Source organism: Perissodus microlepis, chromosome 3 (genome assembly GCF_051167445.1).
Source record: "Perissodus microlepis isolate ML-2025 ecotype Zambia chromosome 3, ASM5116744v1, whole genome shotgun sequence".
Taxonomy (NCBI): Eukaryota; Metazoa; Chordata; class Actinopteri; order Cichliformes; family Cichlidae; genus Perissodus; species Perissodus microlepis.
In genome coordinates, this window is record NC_140463.1 from 2,055,963 (window position 1) to 2,080,186 (window position 24,224).

The 24,224-nt window shown below is 40.8% G+C and overlaps 1 protein-coding gene across 1 annotated transcript in view; it reads left to right on the forward strand.

Annotated features, from left to right (window-relative positions):
- The first annotated feature begins 4,405 nt into the window (after nucleotides 1-4,405).
- The window catches only part of LOC146389395 (alpha-2-macroglobulin-like), a 30,721-nt gene continuing 10,902 nt past the window's right edge, over nucleotides 4,406-24,224 (forward strand). Inside the window, exons 1-24 of the mRNA XM_084909960.1 lie at nucleotides 4,406-4,702; nucleotides 4,975-5,122; nucleotides 5,202-5,382; nucleotides 5,480-5,633; nucleotides 7,405-7,457; nucleotides 7,569-7,589; nucleotides 8,138-8,303; nucleotides 8,379-8,463; nucleotides 8,560-8,707; nucleotides 13,129-13,246; nucleotides 13,340-13,449; nucleotides 13,546-13,713; nucleotides 13,948-14,175; nucleotides 16,970-17,033; nucleotides 17,128-17,273; nucleotides 17,745-17,894; nucleotides 18,756-18,899; nucleotides 19,006-19,108; nucleotides 19,206-19,344; nucleotides 20,235-20,460; nucleotides 20,952-21,078; nucleotides 22,008-22,129; nucleotides 22,215-22,266; nucleotides 22,502-22,585. Of these exons, the coding sequence (XP_084766086.1) occupies nucleotides 5,043-5,122; nucleotides 5,202-5,382; nucleotides 5,480-5,633; nucleotides 7,405-7,457; nucleotides 7,569-7,589; nucleotides 8,138-8,303; nucleotides 8,379-8,463; nucleotides 8,560-8,707; nucleotides 13,129-13,246; nucleotides 13,340-13,449; nucleotides 13,546-13,713; nucleotides 13,948-14,175; nucleotides 16,970-17,033; nucleotides 17,128-17,273; nucleotides 17,745-17,894; nucleotides 18,756-18,899; nucleotides 19,006-19,108; nucleotides 19,206-19,344; nucleotides 20,235-20,460; nucleotides 20,952-21,078; nucleotides 22,008-22,129; nucleotides 22,215-22,266; nucleotides 22,502-22,585 (2,869 nt within the window). The 5' untranslated portion in view covers nucleotides 4,406-4,702; nucleotides 4,975-5,042. The remainder of the gene's footprint in view (nucleotides 4,703-4,974; nucleotides 5,123-5,201; nucleotides 5,383-5,479; nucleotides 5,634-7,404; nucleotides 7,458-7,568; nucleotides 7,590-8,137; nucleotides 8,304-8,378; nucleotides 8,464-8,559; nucleotides 8,708-13,128; nucleotides 13,247-13,339; nucleotides 13,450-13,545; nucleotides 13,714-13,947; nucleotides 14,176-16,969; nucleotides 17,034-17,127; nucleotides 17,274-17,744; nucleotides 17,895-18,755; nucleotides 18,900-19,005; nucleotides 19,109-19,205; nucleotides 19,345-20,234; nucleotides 20,461-20,951; nucleotides 21,079-22,007; nucleotides 22,130-22,214; nucleotides 22,267-22,501; nucleotides 22,586-24,224) is intronic.

Below are 24,224 nucleotides of genomic sequence, written 5' to 3' on the forward strand. Positions count from 1 at the left end.
TGCTTATTCCGGACAACGCCCTAAGCGGCACACAGAGCGGGTGCCGTCTGCTCTTGTGCACCTCACAAATTATTCAAACTGCGCCACGGACTCGATACCGCGGTTTCTCTTCCCCTAAAAAATATAAAACCAAATTCAACCCCCCAATTGACTTCACAGTTTGCAACAACTCATGACACGGCCTCCTGCCGCGATTTCTACACACCACAAACACACACTTTTAGACACAAATTCTTTTTGTTACTTTAATTGACTCCCGTACTTCAGACGAGACACAGACTCTAACTGCGCTTTCACACACACACGCAATCTACACACACTGAAATCAGTGGGCTGAGCCAAGCAGTCGTACTCTCACTACGAAGCAACTTGCCCCCACTCTCATGCAGGTTATCAACCGCGACTAGGATCCAACACCTAGCTTTAGTTATTTAAGGCGTCCCCGGTGCCCAGGTTACCAACCTGGCTCCTGTCCCACAGGTCCCAACGACGCGTCCGAAGATGGGTTGAGTTGCCAAACTCAGAACACACACACGGCCCTCAGCCGCGACAAGGCCTTAAACCCCGCATTCTAACTAATAGTAACACACGTTTCCTGCTTTAACGCACGGGGACGGTTCACAACACCAACACTTTTTTTCCTAATAACTAAGACGGATCACACACCGCCGCGGATGAAACACCGATTCTATTAATCCGTAACAAACGTCTCCTGCTTTAACGCACTGAGATGTTCTTACGGGGCGCTAAACATCATCCTGAGTTCTTAGCACAAGTCTCTTGCTTTAACGCACTGGGACGGACGCTAGCCGCCTCTTTTTCTACTGAGTGAATTTACACTGTAATACGTTCAACTTAGCAAACAGATAATTTAGAATTTATTCAATATGCACACTTCGAAAATAAACAGGTGGTGCTTACCTTTTAGATGATTGAGCCGGCTCTCTGTTTGCCTCGTTTCACGACCTCAGCACTGCCAATTCGTCCTCTCTGAACCTCGAGCGAATCCCGGGGTTTCGGCACCAAAACTGTTACCTCTAAACAGTTTCGCCCGGTTCGTAGATTCCTCAGGCCTCCAGAAAGAACACCGGGGACTCAGCAGTCAATTCACAACACTTTTATTAATCCACACTCATTGATCACGCTTATTGATTACACCTTCTAGAAGGGAGATGTACAGGACCCTGGAAATCCTCTGCAGATCTCAACTCCTTTGTCTGTTACATGCAGTTTTGTATCAGTGACCCCCCTTCTAAACCCTCTACAAGGTGCCATAAAACTAAGTGCTATGTTTACATACTTTCACTTGAGTGTGTGCGTGTGAATGCCTACATGTGCGCGTTCCCGCGTGTCTATGTGTATGTGTGAGTGCACATGAATGAGTGTGCATAACAGTTAAAACACTGTGGGTGTAGGTGACTCCCTAGAGGTCATAAAAACCCATCTCCCTTCCAGACCACAGTTATCCAGGTCAGATGTTGAGACCCCCACCCAAACATTCTCTGGGGAATTTCCACTCAGCATTAACTCCTCTCTGTTTTACTTTCACAGCTCAACTGGGGAGGGTCTCCTATACTCTACTCCTAAGTTCATGACACAATCAGGCCTTTATTACATTGAGGGCAGTGTCAGTGTCTCTACAATAATTCTAGATTCTATGTTAACACATTTCTCAACTCTAAATCAGCTAAACATTTCTACAAGACCCATCAGAACAGCAGAAACACGATCATCATCATTATAAACTTCTAATGTAAGGAGACTGTCGGAGGTAGGGAGACTGTTGGGTAGGAGGTAAGTGATGGAGGTGACGGACAAGGTAAGCGACTCATGTTGTAACTGACGTCAGACGCCGGAGATTTTGGCGGAAAATTAAAGCGAATGGTAGTTTAGATTTGAACAAATTCCTTTAAGCTTCAGTATTACCAAATACACTTATCAATTGTCTTATAACTAACAACATTTGTCTAAATCATCTCCAACACCCTGGAGAACAACGGGGAGAGTTTAGAGACTCTCCAAGATTACATTGATCAGTGCTTCCAGGATCTCGTGATGAAGAAGGGCCAGAGTGCATCTTCCCCGGCCAAATCTGAGACGCCGTCGTCGAAAAGACTTCACCAGGCAGATTCCCCCGGCACAACATCGCCAGCCGGCAAAGATATTGCAGACATCCTAGAGTCAATCGACCAACGATTGTCCAGTTTCGATGCAAGGCTGTCCTTGGTGGAGATTCTTCACCGGGCATTCAAATGCTTGCGAGAATCCCTGGAGTTCAGCCAGCAGCAGGTGGAAACGCTCGCTGCTGAAAATGCCACGCTAAGGGAGTCGGTGAAATGTCTCACAGACAATGTTACTCAGCTAAATAGAGAAAATAAAAAAATAAAAGAAACAGTTATTGATCTACAAGCTCGTAGCATGCGTGATAATCTGGTATTTTCTGGTATTCCAGAAGCCGCTGGAGAGGACGCGGAGACTACGGTAAAAAGCTTCATCAAAACCCACCTGAAGCTGCCGGAGGACAGGGTGAAGAACATCGTCTTCGATAGGGTACATCACCTCAGCCCCATGCGGGCTGCGACCGGGAGACCACGTCCTATTGTGGCCAAATTCGGGCACTTCAAACAAAAGGAACATGTGAAAAGCCGCGGCAGGGAATTAAAAGGAACGGACTTCAGCGTGAACGACCAGTTCCCCAAAGAGATCCTGGAACGACACAGGGTCCTCTTCCCAATCCGACGCGGCTTTATCCAGAAGGGCTCCCGCGCTGTCATCGCTGTGGACCGGCTGTACGTGGACGGACAGCTCCACCGCGACCCCGACATCACTCCGTGGCTGTATTAACCTCACACCAGATAAGAATCAGCTACACCCTTTCCCTATCCACTCACACTAACTTGCATTAACATCTGTTTAACTTACTAGTATCAAATCGCATCTTAAGTGTGATATGATAGCAGAATTAACACCGTCACTCTCCGTCAGTGGTTTGATTGAAATGTTTTCGGGGGTTTTTTGTTTTTTTTTCTTCTCGTTTTTTTCTCTCTTTCCCCCCTCTTGTTTTTATGCTGCTCACCCTTGTCCTTGGTTTCTTTCTTTATTTCTTTCACTGCCTCGATCACCTGCTTCCACACTCATCCACAAACAACATCCTTTATTTCGACACATACGCACCGCACGATCACGCACAGTCATGCGCTAAATGGCAGCACATTTACACCAGTCAGACAGCGCACACAGACCTACAGGATACACACACTTAAGCCAAGCCTACTCATATCAGTAAATATGCACACACATTTTTTCTCTCTCTCCTTCTCTTTATTTATGAACAAGTGATGTATTCTCTCCACCCGTCTAAGCGACACACACAGCGTACACTCCTAGTTATACACAGACAACTATGGGTGCACTAAGGTTTGTTACATGGAATATAAATGGAGCTGGCTCCAGAGAAAAGAGGTTAAAAATATTTAACCAACTCAAAAAACTACAGGCAGATGTTGTCCTTTTACAAGAGACCCACAGACCTCTTAGAGGTTCAGATGAACTTAAAACACCTGAGTTTCCTAATGTGTTCTCAGCTTGTTATAATTCTAGACAAAGGGTAGTAGCAATTTTAATACATAAAAAATTTAATTTCACAGTACTCGATACAGTTATAGATCCAGAGGGCAGATTCTTAATCATTAAACTATCTATACGTGATAAAAAGCTATGTATTGTAAGTGTATATGGTCCAAATATTTTGAAATTGATTTCATGAAAGTATTTAACTTCATTTGGCATAACGGACTTTATTGCAGAATTCCTTAGTGTTGTCAAATTTATAAGAGAAAATTGTTGAGCTGTTAAAATGGGAGACAATCCAACTGAATGTTTCACCCAGATTTATGAAGTTTGTCACGATTTAAATGAGCATGCTGTTTAGTCCTTGGCCACATGTTTCAGCACATTAACCATGAGTGAGCTCATATCATAAATACATGTATCATAATAAATATCTAATAATATCTAATAATATCATAACAGCAGCAGATATTCAGTATATCAGTAGACTTCAGTCCTTCATAGGTTCAGTGCTGTTAACTGTTTTTTCTGTTATTTTCTGGATTTGTTAATAAGGATGAACACATCTGTATGTGTGTTTAAACATGCCCCACTGCAGCACATTAGTAAGACGGAACAAACAAAAACCCTTTTCCTGTAAAGGCAAATCAAACAAGACAAATAGAATAACATGGGGTAATACTGCTGGGTCCAGAGGGTCAGACATAATGACTCATTCTCAGCAATGTTACAGTTTAAAAACCAGACCAGAAATCCCTCCACACTCAGCAGTGTGACTGTCACTGCTGTTATTTCAGTGGGCTGAAGTTTGATCTGTGTTGTTTACTAAAGCGCAACAAAAGCTGTTTAACATGTTTCATTTTTAATTTGGACAGAAACATTGTGATTTTTGTCTTTTAAGCAAATATAGCAGTCTGTGACATCACTGATGAATCCACCAGTTGTGTTTGAGCCTGTTATCACTACACAAACGTTTGTTTAGTCTTTCCCGAGAAATAACGTCACAAACATGGCAGTCAGACATCCCATGCTGGGTAAAGGGCACTGTTGGTGGCTACACTTACTGTAACGCCCAGTGATTTTAGAGGATATCAGTAGTTACACACTACAGTGGGATATCCCAGCACTGACGGTAAGAAAATGCACATTATTAAGTAAAACAGGCACATTCGAAACAGAAATAACTTTTTGTAACAGCCAAATTAAACTTGGAGCTGATTTAGAAACATCACCTCGGAGCACTGTATGTTACTGTAATGTTTTACACTGAATGACAAACTTTACTGTTGTCTATAGTTTAGTGTTCAGTGCTGAAAGCAGGAATGGGATTTTGTAAACGTGTAAGTGATTGACTTTGTGGAGATCAGAGTACATGAGTGCGTTTCAAAGACGTGGCTGTTACAGTGTATGTGGGTGGGGACGATCAGCCAATATTTAGCCGAAGCTGACACTGAGAACGATCACAACCAGTCATGGACCGTCTCTGGATCCTGAGCTGCACTCTGTGTGTCCTCCTGAGCTTGATACGTGTGGATCAAGCGGTGGCTGAACCGTGAGTTTGTCTTCAGCGTGTTTTTGTCTGTGTGAGTTGTTCACTGCAGTAACTGCTGTATGTGCGATGCTGTATGCAGCCAGTACCTGGTGGCCATTCCTGCAGTTATTGAAGCTGGAGCTGAGGCCAAATTCTGTGCAACTCTCCGACAGCCCAGTGGGACTCTGGTCATGACTGTCACTTTGATGTCCCGAGAGAAGAACACAACCTTATTCACGCATACGTCAAATGAGGCCTTTCAAACCTGTGTTCAGTTTGAGGTTGGCAACCAGCACTTTCACACACAAACTGTGTTTGTTAGTTGTTATCGTAAGCATTATTGGCTTTAATGACTATCTAAATATCCCACTGTCTCAGGCTCCTTTGGTACAAGAGGAGGTGCAACATTTTCAGGTGGAGGTACGAGGAGACACATTTTACTCCAAACAAGTCACAAAAGTGATGATCCGAGCGTCTGATACCTTCACATTCATCCAAACAGACAAACCCATCTACCTCCCTGGACAAAAAGGTAACAATGTGCTGTTATGTTATATATGACATGTAGTTCATTCAAATTCCATCATCATGAGCCAGCTGCTCCACCATCTCCAATTTGTGTAACAAGTTTTGTGGTCCAAAATTTGGACACATACAGTGATTGATGTGAAATGTTTGCTTCAAATAGCAAAAGTTTTTCAAGATATTTAATATAATATTTAATACGGTCGATCGACCGAGATGTTTATTCGAAGTTTGAAATCCGACTCCATCTTTGAACATAACTACCGTATTTTCCGGACTATAAGGCGCACTTAAAATCCTTTCTTTTTCTCAAAAATCAATAGTGTGCCTTATGTATGAATTCTGGTTGTGTTTACTGACCACAAACAGATTTTATGTGGTACACAGTGCTCAAAAATGTGTGAAAAAATGTTTTGGTACGCCTTTGGTAAGGTACGAAGCCGCACCGCTTGATGGATTGTCGGAGCATTAAGGCTAGAAGAGTCAGAAGCCTCGTGGACTCGGTCTAATCTGGGTCCTAAACGCCGTCTGCTTCAGGTCCTAAAGTCAAACGAACACTGCAGCATCACTGAGAGTTAAAAACTGTCTAAATTCTATGGGCTCAAAATGTGGTCATAAATATTTTGTACTTGTAAAAAAGATTTGTGTGTGCGTAAAAAAGATTTGTGTGTGTAAAAAAGATTTGTGTGTGCGTAAAAAAGATTTGTGTGTGTAAAAAAGATTTGTGTGTGCGTAAAAAAGATTTGTGTGTGGACTTAGAAAAAAAACCCTGCAAGTTACAAGTACGAATTTTGACCCTATTTTTCTTCCTTTCATCTGATTGGTCAATGTCATGTCAATCACAAATGTAACAATCCAATCAGAGAACAGATGGGTTTGGCTGTCGGAGGGGCGCTTTTTTGAACTGCTTTTGAACTTGAAATTTTTTGTTACAGCAGAAAGTGGACAGTGCAAAGTTACATAGCAAAAATTATAAGGCGTTTAATGCGCCCTATATTCCAGTACGCCTTATGTATGAAAACAGATCAGTTTCAGACCCGTTCATCGTCAGTGCGCCTTATGGTCCGAAAAATATGGTATTTTAAAAAACAACAAAAGGAAAAAAAATCCCACAAGTTTCATATTTGAGCTCACACTAATGAAGAACTTCACATTGCAAAAGACAGCTACTGACAACGAATGGTATGCAGTTATTTCACAGTGATGAGAAATAAAATATGCAGAATACTCAGAGTGCACAACTTCCCCCAAAGGGCAAAGGCCATATTATATTTTCCATTTTGAGACCTGCTGCTGTGATGGAGAATTAGACAGTAATTCAGCTTAACTTTGTAATCGGGGACAGATAGCACAAAATGAATCATGTGTGAGTAATGCCTCTTAGTTTATTTCAGAGTCAAATTCTTTTTATATGAAAGTTTAACGGTTTTAATTTTTAAAACTTCACAATAAAATAAATATGTTTAAACATGGCTTTGGAATTCAAAGTACAAAAAAATCGCGAGGGAAGAATATGGAGGGCCTCGGGTGCCAAAATGTATCAAATACATAATTAAATAATAAATTAAATGTGTCATTAATTAAAATATAAATTAGCAATATCAGTTCAATTTCACTAAATTCTATACATATGTCTCATACATGTCAGTCCATTATCTGAGATCTGTCTTGGCTTGCTGTGTAGGGTAACCAATCAGATCCATGTTTGATAAGTTGCAGTGACTTTGTTTTAAAGTACAAAGAGAGAAACAGAGGTAACCTCTCAATTTTTCTCAAAGTGAATTTCAGAGTCGTTACGATGGATAATAAAATGCGACCTGCCAATCAGCTGGTGAGTTTTTGAACAGTATTATTAATAATGCTGTTTGCAATTTGGATGCAGTGATTTACACAACAGTTTCTTAACTCCACCTGTCTTTCTTCCTTTTGCTCTTTCTTTCAGTATGATGTCATTGAACTTCAGGTAAGAGGGCGCCTCTAGAAAAGGCTTTTACTTCTCTTGCAAATGCATCAACACAACACTGAACACATGCAGTCAGACAGACTTGAAGGTTCCCTGCTCACTGCTTGCATACACACTGCTTCTGCAGTAATACTCCAAGTTACTGACAGTGCAAGGTTTAAAACTTGGAGAAATTGGGTTGCATGTATGTAATACACACCGTGCAGGGGCCTGTTCTGTCACTTGATGCCCCACATGTAAAATAAAATGACAGTGATTAAGTCAAAATAATATTTTTGATTTAATTACTCCACAAACACAGCCACAGCTTCCCTGTCATTACAGCATAGGTTTCCTTATATCACTTAATTTTTAAACATTTATAAACAAGTGCTTCACATCTAGAAGGGGACAAAGCTGGCTACAGATGAAGACAGGACAGTTTTATGTCCCCCTAAATTTATATTGTCCAGTTTTAGCTCTAATCTCGTTGAAAAAGAAAATAAAGAATCTAGTTGGTACTGTACTTACACCTGTGTAGTAGCTGTCACTGTCATTTGATTTAACAGGATCCAAATAGTAACAGGATTGGACAGTGGCTAAATGAAACATCCAATAGCAGAATACTGCAGCTTTCTTACTCCTTGGACACTGAGGCCCGTGAGGGACCGTACCAGATCATTGTGTCAATGGGTGAGAGGAAAATATCTCACAACTTCAAAGTGGAGAAATATGGTAAGTCAGTCTTATTTATTCTTAAATTCTTTGTTGTAATGGAGTGCAAATGCTGACATTCATATTTCCCCCCAGTTTTACCCAAATTTGATGTGACAGTAAATATATCTGAAGAAGTGAGTATTGGGCAGGAAGACATTGAAGCTAAAGTGTGTGCAAAGTAAGGAAAAGTTCTTTCAGGACAAATTATGTGTTGTAAAATCTGGAGTTTGGAGAGCAAATGACTCATAATGTTTACTTATTTTTCTTTAAACAGGTACACGTATGGACAGCCTGTACCAGGACGTGTTACAGTCAATGTGTGCAGACCTACTAGGTACTTTTTCCAGGGTATATTGGTGCACAGTGAGGATGATTTGGCCCTATTGCAGATAAGTGCGCCCTGCCACACAGAGACAAAGCAGGTACAGTTATGGCTTTATTTCTCTCCAACCTTTTTCCCTGATACTTTGGGTACATTTAGGCCCCTGCATTAGCATTACAGCAAACGGGTTGCCTGCTCTACCCAGCTGAACTGGCGCCGTATGTTCTCTTCACTGTTTTTCACTACATTTCATCATCTCGTACTTGTTTCATCCACGGATTTGAATTTTTAGTGATATCTCATCTTTCTTGGATGGACGTGTCAGCTCCAAAGGAGTGAAGTGGTGTTTGTTGTGCCTAAAAGGTTGCATAGGTTGTGTTGGTGTTTCTAATATCTGCTAGATGATTAGCTTTACTGGTAGGGCTAAGGCAAGTGGTGTGTCTCATCATGTCTGTCACACAAAAGAATACAACTTCTGTGAGAAATCTAAGAACTTCAAAAATACTCTGATCAGACTGTGACACCTAAACAAACTGAACAAATATACATGTTGCACCCTCAGAGAGACATGACTCCATTCTCCTTTTTCTTGCAACTTTATTCTCCTCAGTTCAGGTTTGGAGTTTACAGGCAGCATAGCATATCATCAGTAAAACATCGCTTCCTCACGTCTCAGACACTGTTTTTTTTCTGCGCTTACTGATGACATCACACGTCTGATTTCTGACCTCCTGGAGCCAGTAAACTACAAAAATGAACTAGAAATGTGTCCAAAAACAAAACACAATTAAATAAGAATAGTCTTTAAAGATTTTCCCAACAATTCAGAAAAATGTAAGTTTTATAACTACTTTTAGAGCGCAACATACACACATCCAAAGATTCAGCTCCTGTTAAAAGTTTGAACAATTTAGACTGATTTACTGAGTTACTGCTCAGTGTTGGGAAGGTTAAAGTGTATTCCACTACTATTTCACCAACTAGATGTTTAAATCTTAATATAAATGAGTAACAGTAGGTGGACATTAGGTAAGGCTGCACTTTTTGCAGCGATCTCGTGTAGAAAACTATTCCACGCGTATATAAAACAGGTCAGCGGCTCCGAACCGTAGTAAAGGGACCTCTGGCTAATACGTCGGGTTCATGTCGGGCTCGTAGCTGAAAACTAGCTTTACTTTGTTGTCTGGGTCAACTTTGCTAGCGAGAGACAGAGAGAGGCGTTGAAAGGCTGCTGTAACGGGACTTATTGTTTTGGAGGAAAACACGAACACAGAGTACAGTCGAGTCTCAATACAGTGGCTTTCAAAAGTATTCGGCCCCCTTGAACTTTTCCACATTTTGTCACATTACAGCCACAAACATGAAGCAATTTGATTGGAATTCCACGTGAAAGACCAACACAAAGTGGTGCACACGTGAGAAGTGGAACAAAAATCATGCATGATTCCAAACATTTGTTACAAATAAATAACTGGAAAGTGGGGGAAATAGCTACAGTGGTTTACTGAAACATGCATGGATGGAAATGCAACCTGAATTCTCTCAGGCAAACTTTCATGAGTTCAAGCCCCGCTGTTGTTGGCGTTTGTTTTAGATTCAAAGAAGGAAATGGGAGTAAAAGATGGATCGACAATGGGATAAAAGTTCAAACTGGTTGTTTGCTAAGTTGTCTGTTATGTGTAGAAACAATAATCCCTTGAGGCAGGTGTCTTTGTTGTGCTTGGATGGTTCATAGGTCAACATAAAGTGCCTGATCGAACTGAACTGGAAATGAATGTAAAAGCTGCCAAAGTCTCAACACAAACTGCTCAAGCCCATTTTAAAATGGGCGATCGTGGCTCAAGAGTTGGGAGTTCGCCTTGTAATGGGAAGGTTGCCGGTTCGAGCCCCGGCTTGGACAGTCTCGGTCGTTGTGTCCTTGGGCGAGACACTTCACCCGTTGCCTACTGGTGGTGGTCAGAGGGCCCGGTGGCGCCAGTGTCCGGCAGCCTCGCCTCTGTCAGTGCGCCCCAGGGTGGCTGTGGCTACAATGTAGCTGCCATCACCAGTGTGTGAATGTGTGAATGACTGAATGTGTAAAGCACTTTGGGGTCCTTAGGGACTAGTAGAGCACTATACAAATACAGACCATTTACCATTTAAAAAATCCCAAGAAAGTTTGTTTAGTTGGAAGCCAACAAGCAAACACACAAAAAGTTAGTGGGTGAAGATTTTTTCACAGTACTGTATAACATATATATAGTAGTACTGAGATTTTGAGGATGTAAATGAGATGCTGCTGGGAAATTTAAACGATACAGTGGTTTTGTGAGGTGATACCATCATACTGCTATACAGGCCCAGCTCGACAGGATGTTTGGGCTGTTGTGGAGCATACGGCGTCTGTGTTTTCCAAAAAGAATTTCACATTCTGAATCATCTGAGCACAGAGCAGTTTTTGTCGTTTTAAATGAGCTTTTGCCCAGAAAAGAATGCAGCGTTTCCAGTTCGCATTCACATCTGACTTCTTTGCGCAATGGAGCTCTAACCTGCGTTTGTGGGTGGCACGGTGAACTTTGTGCACAGATATTGATTTGTGGAAGTGCTCCTGAGGACATGCAGTGATCTGAGTGGCAGAATGGCGACAGTTTTTCATGCATTGCTGCCCGAGGACCTGGAGACTGCATCTGATAGTGGATTTCAGCCTTATCCTTTGCACGTTTTGATGACATTATGCGCTGCAGATGATGAGATATTCCCCGTCTTGATAATTTTACATTAATGAAATTTTTCTGTCATTGTTCTACAATTTGTAGACACAGTCCATTGCAGATTTGTAAACCTCCGCCCATCTGTATTTGTGAGAAACTCTGTCTCTCTATGATGATCTTTTTATACACGTTTATCTGAATGATCTGTTGCCAGGTAACATAATCAGTTACAAAATGTTCCTTCAGCTGTTTATGTTTAGTACAACTGACCCCTCCAGACTTTTGTCCCCCCACCCTGCATTTTTGAACCATATTGCTTTCATCAAATTCTAAATGAGCTCAAGTCTTTCATGACTCATCATAGTTTGAACTAGAGATGAACCGATCCGATATTACGTATCGGTATCGGTCCGATACTGACCTAAATTACTGGATCGGATATCGGAGAGAAATAAAAAATGTAATCCGATCCATTAAATATCAAAAAAGCACCTCACAAAACTTGCGACACGGCGTAACTCGGCTCATAACCGAAGCACGTTGGAGCAGTGTGGTCACGTGATAGAGCGGCTGTGTGTATTTGTAGCCTCACCAGCATTTCATCTCCGAGGAAGTTTTCCCAGAGAGAAGTAAAGCAAGTGTGCAAGTTCATCTCTGAATGTTTGTAAAGCATTCCCACGTTAAGCTTAACAACCAATATATGGAGCGACTGCCTCTCTCTCTCTCTCTCTCTCCTGCTGCTACGTGAAACTGATCAATGATCAGCTGATCGGCTTTTCTGTCGAGTCCGTCTCTCTTCTTTGTTTTTGGCCCACTTCTCACCAGAAAGAGGAAACCAGCAGCTGAACAACAGCAGCACGTTTAAGCTTGATAAGCTGTTGTTAGAATTTATTTAATATTACTTTCCACACCAGGATCTTTTTCTACGCAGCTGACGGCTGGTAACTGTGCAGGGGCGGATCTAGCAAAGTTTAGCCAGGGGGGCCGATAGGGCATGAACAGGGAAAAGGGGGCACAAAGACATACTTTTCTTTCTTATTCTCGTTTCAAATGTCGAGCTTTTAATAAATAATTATCTGAATCTTACACCCAAAGTTTTAATCTAAAAATGTATAGAAGTCCGTTACTGTATATAGTAACTGTTAAGTCTAATACACACTAGTAAGCTATAGTACTTTTTTTTCCCTTTAGGAAGATACCATCTGTGCAGTTCTGTTGAAGAAAGATGTTGAATCTATTTAATTATTCTTGAAAAATAATTTATTTCTGTGCATTTTCTTTCACCCTGCATCAAATTAAATTTGATTACATCGATTAAGCATCATGAGGTGGAGGGTGGTTCCCTATTTTTCTTTTGCTGGGAGTTTGCAACCCTATTAGTTAGGTTGCTTAATATTTCTGCTAAGTACTCTTTAAAATACCAGAATAGGGAGGATGGAGCAGGTTTAAGTTTATTAGATTGATCAGTTTTGCTGAACTAGGAAATATTTTGGGCGCAGTGTATTTTTTACATACAGGTATAACAGAATAGCTTTAGTGTTGTTGTTTATTTAAACTTGAGTTTGAACTCATACAAAATGCAGCAAGATATTAAAAAAACAGTTTTATTGATTAAAAAACACTATATCGGATTCATGTCGGTATCGGCAGATATCCAAATTTATGATATCGGTATCGGACATAAAAAAGTGGTATCGTGCCATCTCTAGTTTGAACATTTAATATATTTTATAGATTCGATTGTGAATGAGATTTGATTCTAATTTTGGTTTATTCTAGTAAGATTGTATCACACACAGCAGTGATTTTCTTTCTTTATTGTTCTTTCCAGGCAGACACGACTGGCTGTGCAACTTTTTCCTTCAACATGTCAATTTTTACTAAAATGGACCAAAAGGTGCTTCAAGATGTTCTGGATATCAGGGCCAAAGTGGAAGAAGAGGGAACAGGCAAGGTTTTTTATTCCTTTATAATGACACATCGATGTGTATTTAACCAAAAAGGCATTCACAGGATTGTAACATGAAAGTTTTTACATTCAGGTGTTTCACTCCCTCAAGAGAAGAGAGTCACGATTTCTTACGTCCTTGGAAAAGTGTCTTTCATTAACGTGCCCAAGGTTTGGGAACGGGGATCTAATGTGGAAGGAAAAGTAAGCCTAACATGTTGTTTTCAGCTCAGTTTGTCGTACAAAGCACATTTAAATTGTTTGTATTTTCCATTGATAGAGCATTGTGCTTTTCAACAGGTCAGAGCAGTGTACCACAATAATACACCAGTTTGTGACGCACCGGTCTACCTGTTCACGGGAGAAATGTGGCAAACACGCTCACTACAAAATCTGACAACTGACAGCAACGGTGTGGCCTCATTTTCTTTCAGCACTGATAACTTTGACCAGGATATCCAACTCCATGTGAGCTGACACACTGAAACAATGTGTAATTTAATGCAGCCATCACAGCAGCATGAAGCCACAATTGGTTTCTGATAGGCTGCAAATGTCCAAATACCTCCCACAGTAATAAGCTGCAATCCTGAAACAGTTTATGACTCATCTTCCTCCACCTTTGCCTTGCTTATAAAGCCTCATTGACCACTGTTAGTTTTAGATCAGTTTTTTACATTTTTGTTTCCTATCCCCAACTAGGCAAGCCTGACACCAACAGTGGGCTACCCAGGATACAGAACTGCATACTATGACAGGGGATTTCACACATTATCCATGTCCCAGCCGTCTTCTCCTGATATTAAAACAATCAGCTCTCTAGAGGTACAGACGAAGGATAAAGCAGTGCCCTGTGATGCAGAAGAAGACATATCAGTCAACTACACTATAGTGGGAGAGTCTCCGGGGTCTGTGGATGTCATTTATCTGGTGAGTTATCTCTGGGTTTACTACAAAGTTCAACATGACCAGACCTTTTGTGTGTTTGCTAAAAAACTACTGTTGTAAAACCCATCATGACTGAAGAAGAAACTCTCAGTCCATCATTAGAATCCAGCAGCCTGGATCTATTTCAGCATAAATACTGATTCAGCCCAAACTATATGCTTTATCAAAACGTAAAACTAGGGAGGGCGTCTGTCTCCTGAATCCAAAGTGGAAGCTGGTTTCACAGACTTCGGGTCTGGTCCCTGTGCTTTGTCCCTCATCATTTTCTGTCAGCTTAGTAATTAGCCTCAGTGTTTAGTCATTTGTTCATGATATCCTTAGTTTTCTCTCTCTGTTAAGTATTTAAATTCTTAGGCCTTCTTAGTTTTAGTCATCTGGGTTCTGCTCTCAGTTAAAGTTGTTTGTATTCTAGCCCTCATTATAGTTATTGTGCTTTTCCTGTGTCCCCCTGCACTTTTGACTGATTGATTGATGACCTTTATTGACCCAGAAGCAAATTGGGTTAAAGGCTGCCAGCACTCCAGCGCCATCTTACCCTTCCAGCCATACATACCTTGCACAAACATCACATGGGGACGACAGGTCAGAAGAGGTAGAACAGTGGAAATACACGATACACGAGGAAAGACGAGGAGAAAAAAGACCCGCCCAGGACACTACTAATCCATCCCACAAAAGGCTTGCTAGCCAATCAGTGATGTATAGATTGCAGTTCTCTTAAGTAACATAAAGCCATTAATATAACATGAAAAAATAACCATATTTACATTATCTTTGTCCTTATATCAACTGATATAAATTAGTATTAACTGAACAGTTTTATATGCAGTAGTCCGTCAACAGTATTCAAGAGTGGCCGATGGCGCAACATAGCAGCCTCGCTTCTGTCAGTGCGCCCCAGGGCAGCTTTGGCTACAACTGTAGTTTGCCTCCACTATTGTGTGAATGGGCGGATGACTGAATGTGAAAAGCGCTTTGGGGTCCTTAGTGGACTAGTAAAAGCGCTATACAAATACAGGCCATTTACCATTTTACACGAGGAAAGACGAGGAGAAAAAAGACCCACCCATACTGAGCCCTTAAAGGGAGATCGGTTTGAGAACAGAAAGAACACCTCAGCACACGAATCTTCAAATCTCACAACAAAAAAGACATCAGAGGCATTATTAACCCTTTAAACCTGGTCGGAGCGGGCACGCTCCATTTTGCGTAACTATTTTTAAATCCCAGTAGCTCTGCAACCACGTGAGCTAGCGCAATAATTTTTTTTGCACATGAAACCGGAGGAGTTGTACTTGCATCTTATGCCATCAGCTTGTCCTCGGTCACAGTTTCCTTCCACATATAGCTTTGCAAAAACTGCATAAAAAGCACTTGCAGCAACAAAAACATAATATTCCAGAAACACGCTTTGCCGATCCAATCAGCTGTTTGTAACACTTCCTACGTCCATCAGCGTGAACTATCTCATGTCCACCATGACCTGCCCGAAACCGGAAGTGACGTCATTTTGCGGAAATGTAGTTTTTTACCATCAGCGCCTTATGAGCCTATACTTGTGTTTTTAAAGGTTATCTTTGACTTTATGACTTTGTGTCGTTTCTGGGATGCTGAGGACTCATATTGCACTGCTGGAAATAGTTTATTTTGATGCATATGCTGTTATTTTCATAATTCTTTTCATAAGTTTTTTCATAATATTTATTTTCGTTTTTTCCTGCAGTATATGAAAATTGGTGTATTTCAAAAATAAAACTATGAAGACACTCAAAATAAATTTCCTGTGGTGGGAAACTAGTTTGTGCAACTTTTTTGTATTTACAGTCTTGAGGGATAAGCCTCTTAAATTTCTCTAACTAGAAATATATGTTAAAAAACAAAAACGATTTTCAATTTTTTTTGTAGTTAATTGCACTTTTTTGCAATTTATGTAATTACTATGCACTTAATGCAGACATATTATTAAAATTTGGACTATAATGGTTGTATTGATGTATAGCAACTTGAAATGCTCCCAAAAATGGCTCCACAGCATGTAAAAATATAATATGAGCTCTGGCGGACTTGGTTCTATGGTAGGTCTTCAAGGGTTAAGAAGAAAAATCTTGATCCTAATGTTCTTTCTAACTTCAGGCCAATTTCTAAACTCTCTTTTATGTCCGCAATTTTGGCAAAAGTTGTTTTCAAGCAACGTCCGACCTTTTTAGATGTTTGTGGCATTTGTGAAGCATTCCAGTCTGGTTTTAAATCTCCTCCTGAGACTGCACTTTTACGAGTTTTTAATGATCTTCTTATAACTGTAGACTCAGGTTGTTCTGTTGTTTTAGTCCTTTTAGATCTGACTGCTGCCTTTGACACAGTTGATCACAACATTCTCTTATGGAGACTCAAACACGTTGTTGGTCTTAAAGGCTCAGTTTTATCATGGTTTAAATCATACCTGTCAGAGAGCTCATGTTCTGTTGCTATTGGGCAATGCCCCTCTTCCTCTGCCCCTGTGTGTTGTGGTGTGCCACAGGGCTCTGTTTGGGGTCCAGCTCTGTTCTCCTCATACACGCTGCCTTTTTTATTTTTATTCCTATATTTAGGAAATACAACATTCCCTTTCATTGTTATGCTGATGACATCCAAATTTGCTTCCCTTGAATCTGGATGTCTCTTAACCTTTTAATTCAAACACATTGAATTAAAAGGTGTCAAAACCTTTCACTGGTAGTGATGTCCACAGATATCAGTGCTAGTTCATTCTTGTTTTTAAATGATTTCTGTCTTCCAGGTGTTGTCCAGAGGAGCTGTCACCATGCAAGGACAAAGACAGGTTCAAGTGCAAGATAGATCAGGTAAAATTTCCATATTTCCACAAATGCCACAGCCAAGCATTGACGTTGGTCTGTTTTGTTGATCTGTGGATGTATGTTTGGACCTGTGATTCAGTGAATGAGGGCCAGGTGTCCTTTAAAGTCAGAGTGTCTCCTGAGATGGCTCCAGAGTTCCAGGTTGTGGCTTATGCCGTCCTGCCAAGTGAGGATGTAATTGCCCACAGTGCTGACTTCTCTACTGACAAATGCTTCAGCAACAAGGTGAGTGTAATTCTAGAGGTGTGCTGTGTGTTTGGTGTCTGCAGTCATGCCATGTCGTTCAAATCAAAGTCAAATTCAGGTGGCTAAATCACCTGAGGATTTCTAGCATCAGTAAATGGACTGGTTGTTGCACAGCTGCTTTCTACTCTACCTGAGGATTTCTAGCATATACTGGTTGTTGTGGACTGGTTGTTGCACACCTGTTTCTACTCTACCTGAGGATTCAAATTGCTTCTTTATATGACCTCATGACCCGCTCACTCCCATTTATACAAGCACCTTTTTCAATGATGATGCAAGTCCTACCTATCTAACACTGACACAGTGTTCATACAGTGTCCAACGTGGGCTACAGCCATCTCATGGGACTCATGATTTGTCACTCACCACAGTGAAGCAGCTCATTTAGCCAGCAGTGAGTGGGGAGTTATCACAGTCACTAAACTTCTACGGGTGTTTTGTGTGTGTCAGGTGTCAGTGGAGTTTTCACCGTCTTCAGCCATCCCAGGTGAAGAGACCAACATGCAGGTGACGGCCCTGCCACGTTCTCTGTGTGGTGTGAGCGCCATCGACAAGAGCGTTCTCATCAAGGAGCCTGGGAAGACTCTGGATGCAGATAAGGTAACTGCTGATATTAACACCAGTGAGGTGGACACATCCCTTATTTCCAGAGCCCGTAGTGTCACAAGTTCCCAACAGCTCAGGCCTTCGCTCTGGTACTGATAAGTATTCTTTGGGTAGTCGTACATTCAACTGTTTTAAACAGTCAAATGCTGAGTTTGTCTCAAAGCAAACTAGTATTATTACTACTATTACTAGTAAGTAAGTACCGTGCTTGTTGCTCATGTGGTTGCAGACAACAATATTTTAATCTTATAAAATTAATTCCCTTTGGGCAAATTAATATTTCAGCATGGAGATAAATCCAGGATCATGACTTTTTTTTAGCAAATAATTCAACCATGCAAACAAGTGTATCACCTGCCAGTCAGTGTCTGCTTTATTGAGAAGACTTCAACTTTACATCAAAACTGCTCAAATACATTAGTGTTTGTTGATGTTAAACATACAGCAAAACTGGGAAAAAATTAGACTTGGTGAGGTAAAGGAGCTACAGAGACAGCTTCAAATGGAGAACACTTACTGTAGCCATATAAGTCACTAAGAACGATGTGGTGTTTATAGAGAAATTGGACAACTTCTGTAAGTTTTTTTAAACAGATCCCTCAACTACAACACCTCATATCTGTGGAGGCTTACTGCTGACTTCATTAATTTTATTTATTTATTTTTTTAAGAACCCTTCTTAGATAATCTAGCAGTTCATTTGAACCTAATCGGTTCTAGTATTTACACCAGTACTTCATTTAAGAGTTTAACAATTATGTGGACCAAATGCGACCATGATCATGATAGATCAGTCAAAACTTCATAGGACTAAAAATGTTTGGAGGTTTTGCTGAACTGCACTTTTCTTTTCAGATATTTGACTTGCTCCCGCTCAAGAAATCCTCAGGTATCCCGTATGAGGTTGATGATGCTACAGAATGCCTTAATGTGAGACCAAAAAGATATGTTTTGCCGTACCCCAGTCAAGAGCAAAATGACGCCTATGCAGTTTTCCAGGTAAAATACATGTATACCTGTGAGTCCGTCAAACATAATGTAAATGCAATAGTTTTTGTTGTTGCACCAGTTTTTGCTGATCTTTGTGTGCTGCTGAAATATCTAGAAAGTCGGACTGAAGATGGCGACAAACTTGCTTTTTCGATTGCCTTCATGCCTCAAGTTCAAAGGAAAAGTCTACCATGAACGCTCTCATCATGTCTACTATGGTGAATCATTCGCTTGTTTGTGTTGTGTCTGGCTATAAATTTTGCTTTGTATTTACCAAAAAGAAAACAGGAAATTAATTTTTCTTTTTTTATTTAGCTATGGCTCCCCGGTTTAGAGATGGTTCTATTCAACTAAGTAGTCCTCGTCTGGGATCTGCTGGGCAGCTTCCTCCACTAATAGAGACAGCTCGCTCTTTCTTCCCTGAGACTTGGATCTGGGATCTGGTGGAAGTTGGGTAAGTATCTGTTGTGAAGAGATCTGGTGCATATTACATTTTTAAAAAGTTTATACGATCACATTTAGAAACCCATGTGAACTTTCTGCTGTGTCTTTGCACACATGAAAAACATGAAAATAGAATAATTGTGAGTTTTTTCTTAAGCATGTTTTGATGCTTCATGCTGATGTTTTGTCATATTTAAAGTTTTGTGGGATATATTTGTTAAGAGATGTATTCTAAAACACTTCTTCAGCAGAGAATCAGAGAGGAGAAACACACAGGTTTTCTTGCTAGCAAGGGCAGTCACCAGAGCGCTCGCACGAGAGAGTGAGGGCTCAGAGACTCGCAGCTCTGAGACTGCCCTGGTCTTTATTTATACATCAGTGGGCGTTTGTTCCTTACATTGGAATGTAGAGGTGTATATGTATGTGTGTGTGTGCGTGTGTGTGTCAGAGTGTGACCCCGTAAACTTAAACGAAAATCCAACAGTTCATCTATATGTAAAAAAGGCACTTAGACTAAAACTGACATAGCTACGTTAATCCTACCGTAAAACAATAGGACAAGGTACCACCTCTCCCATGCTCCCAGGATGTGGGCGTGAATGCCAGAGCACTCTGGAATGCACGCAAAGCTTTTGCAGACTATTAAGGATCGCACATCCTATCACTACCATATGTAAACTTATATTATTAAAAGATTATACTGACTACTGAGTACAATTTTCTATTGACAATATTATTTCACTGTCATCAGCAACGTGGAGCTCTTTTACTTTGTCAATGCAACATAAACAAGTAATTCACACTGCAGGATGTAACTACACTGATATACAAGTAATTTACAGACATAAAAACATGTTTGATTATGTTACAGAATGTGTTTGTGTGTATCTGCTGCTTCAGAGACGATGGAAAAAGGGGCGTGTCCCTGACTGTCCCAGACACCATCACCACCTGGGAGACGGAGGCTTTCTGTTTGTCCTCTCAGGGTTTTGGTTTGGCTCCTCGTAAAGAAATGAAAGTCTTCCAACCTTTCTTCCTTGAACTCACCATGCCCTACTCCATCATCCGGGGGGAGCACTTTGAACTGAGGGCGACTGTCTTTAACTACCTGACCAGCTGCATCATGGTAATGAATGATTAAAGTGTTTAGATACATTTCTGTTCATAGCCAAGGAAAACCATACTGAAAACATGACTTTCTAAGCAAAATTTATATCATATTTATTAAAATACAATAGAAAATATTTTTTCTTTGGCAATATAACCATGCAGGATGCAGGCCGTTCTTGAAGGGCCCCTGCTCACCAACACCTACAAGCTCACCTGCAAGCACAGACAACAGGATTGCCCAATCACATGTCTTTACACTACCAACCCTCCTCTAGCTTTCTTTGTGCGCTCATGCACCTTGTAGAACAGAGTTTAGTGTGGAGGCTGTAAGAAAACAGATGGAGGGAAACGATTAGGAAGGGAGTGATTAAAGTATCCAAGTAAAATGAAGGTCTACTTTGATCATGAGTTCATAACATCAAACTTGTGCATTCGTTTAGATGCTTAAAAATGTGTTCACATTTGAACTCAGCTTTAAATGTAGCCATGTCTGTGTTCCTCGTACAGGTTACTGTCACTCCTGGGCCGTCCTCAGATTACACCCTCACGCCTCTCTCTGGTGATCTGTACACATCCTGTTTGTGTGCCAACGAGCGCAAGACCCTCAGGTGGACCATGATCCCAACAGCCTTAGGTGAGGATCAGGCTTTGGTCCTCCACACTGCCAGGAAACCGCTGTGTGGCAGGCTGAGTACGACAGGTGCAGGACCCAGAAGCAGGAAGTGAACTCTCAGGAAGTGACTTAAAAAGAATCCACACAAGATGGCTAAATAGAATAAATGGAGATAAAAACAATAAAGAGCAATTATAAAAACACTATGTGAGAAATACTGCTGAAATATAAGTTATCATAATGAAATGAGAGAATCTGAGACCCAATAAGCTATATTCATGGAATTTAGAAAGCTGTGTGTGCATTAGACGACAGTGAGTGTGCAGTGTAGAGCTAGGACATGTTGACAGTCAAATGCAGCTGCAAATCGAGGGAAACCAAGAATATAACCCCTGTGTTTGGAAGGCTAAACGTGGGGGTTGTAGGGAGTGGGGCAGAACGTCTGTACCTCCAGTCTGAGGGCAGCAGCTGCCTCCATCCTCATGCTTTACTTAATGCAGCTGTCTTAGCCAATGATAAGTCATTTTGAAACCTTCCTTTCAATTCATTATGCATGCTTCCCTTGCACAGTATCATTAGAACAGACTGTTTGCAGTTGTATTGCCATGCAAATGATTTCTTCTTAATCTTAATTGGATCTTATGATTTGCAGTACGTGGGCCTCCAGCAGGACTCAGCAGCAACCCTGACATCATTTTGGACTGTTTTTTTTTCAGCTCATGTTTTTCATGCCTGATGCAGTAAAATTTCCAATTATAATTGATCTTACCTTCGATTTAGAACCAACATTAAATCTAGAGATCTAGATTTAGATCTTGTGTGATCACAGTTAACTGCCTCCTTTTGTCCCAACACATTTGCTTCTAGTTTCTACAAAATCTGTAAAATAACCTCAGTAACCTTTATTTTAATGGAGAGATAAAGAAGATGACCTGTGCTGCTGCTTTTAGGGGCTGTGAATGTGACTGTGTCTGCTGAGGCCGTAGCGTCCCATGTGTCATGCGATAATGAGGTTGTGAGCGTACCAGACAGAGGTCGCATCGACGTGGTCACCAAATCTCTCATAGTGAAGGTCAGTGTCATAAATACAAGACGAGAAAAACATTTTTACTCATAAAATTTAAATTGTTACTCATTTTAAAGATACTTTTCCTCAGGCTGAGGGAACTGAGATGACAAAGACGTACAACTGGCTTCTTTGTCCAAAAGGTCAGTGTGATGTCCATCAGCAACACCACTTAAATAATGTCAGTAAACAAATGACCTAAATTAGCAGTGGAGTGCACTGTGTACATAAAATCGTATTTTTTAAAGTAAAATGTTATCTTTTACTTTCACAAAATGTAACGATATGTGCTGAAGATCAGGCCACCTGGGGACTTTGAACAGTAACTCTGTTGTAGTCGTGACTTCCTGATTGGACGTTTGTTGTGTCTGTACACAGGAAGCCCGCTGACGGAGGAAGCAGAGATACATCTGCCTGAGAATGTGATCGAAGGATCTGCCCGCACTTCTGTATCAGTCCTGGGTAAACCTCATGATTTCATCTCAATTTTGATTCAGCCAAATAAAAATAAGGCAGGTTAAAGCTTTGTTGAAAAGGCAAATTACTAAAACAACAGAAAATAAAAGAGACATCATGTTCAAGTAAAAGTAAAAACCGTATTCAGCTTTTAAAAGATGATTTCATTTATAAATAGACCCACGTCTTCCTGGCCTTGTGTGAAAAATAAATGGACCCCAAAAAGGCTGTTTGTGCCATTCTTTGCAGGAAGAACTGCAGTCTAGCTTTTGTCATAAGTGTTTTCTGAAACGCTGTGGAGGAGTTTTGGCCCAGTCACACCACAGGGTTTCCCAGCGCAATCGTTCTGGTCATGCAGAATCATGTCAGTAGGATTTAAGTCCAGATTTTGATTTGGCCACTTTCTGGCGTTCTGGATCATTTTCCATCTTAACCCTCTGCGGTCGACGGACGCGCCGACACGTCAAAATCACATGACCAATTTAAGACGACACAGCTACAAGATAGTGATGGGATTTCTTTCTCTTTTTGGAGAACCGGCTCTTTCGGCTCGGCTCATTAAAAAGAACCGGCTCTTTCGGCTCGGCGCATTAAAAAGAACCGGCTCTTTCAGCTCCCAACCGGCTCTTTCGGCTCGGCGCATTAAAAAGAACCGGCTCTTTCGGCTCGGCTCATTAAAAAGAACCGGCTCTTTCGGCTCGGCTCATTAAAAAGAACCGGCTCTTTCAGCTCCCAACCGGCTCTTCAGGTTGTTTTGTTGCTTTAATTAATTTATTATCAACAACAACATAAAATTATGCACAAAAGAAATTACTAATGTAAAAAAAAAACGTGGATTTATTTATGTGTTTACATATAAATATATGCGGTGGCCCCTAGAGACAAAGCACAAAGTCCAAAACACATTTCTAGCATTAACTGACCCTCCAGAGCTACTAGATCACTTAAATTACACAATTGAAAGCATATGTGTATTGTTTGTGTATTTATACACAGGCACTCATATATATTCAAATAATTTTAAAAAAAATGTTAATTTACCTGTTACTACCACACACCAAATCAGGTCGTTGGTACTTCCTGGCTTGTGTAGCCACGAGGTAACAAAAGCTCAACACTGCCCCCTAGCATCCTGGAGCACTTCTGCTGTGTTTTGTACGTGTTTTGAGTTTTTAAGTGTTTTGGACTTTGTACTCTTTTTTGTCTCTAGGGGCCACCATAAATATACTTTTATTTATTCACTCAACATAAAATGTAATAAATAAATCATATAATACAAAAAACTATTTACATTTCAACTTTTAACTATTTAAATTTTCAGCTTTTTCCTTTTAAAAGTGAAACAACACAAAACACTGCAAACCACTGCAAAAAAGTGCGAGGGGGGGGGGGGACACGGCTCCCAATAAGGAGCTGGCTCGCGTCGTTCACTTCAAAGAGCCAGCTCTAAGAGCCGTTTCGTTCGCGATGACACATCACCACTACAAGAAGTAACGGACTTCAAACTACATACCAGTTTTTGAATTGTGTCGATGGACCACGTAAAACCAGAGTTATGATAAAAAATACACATAATGTTTTCTTCTTTACAAAACTGCGGTGTTTACAGCAGGAAGAACGGTAAAAACGGCGTTTTCTACAGACA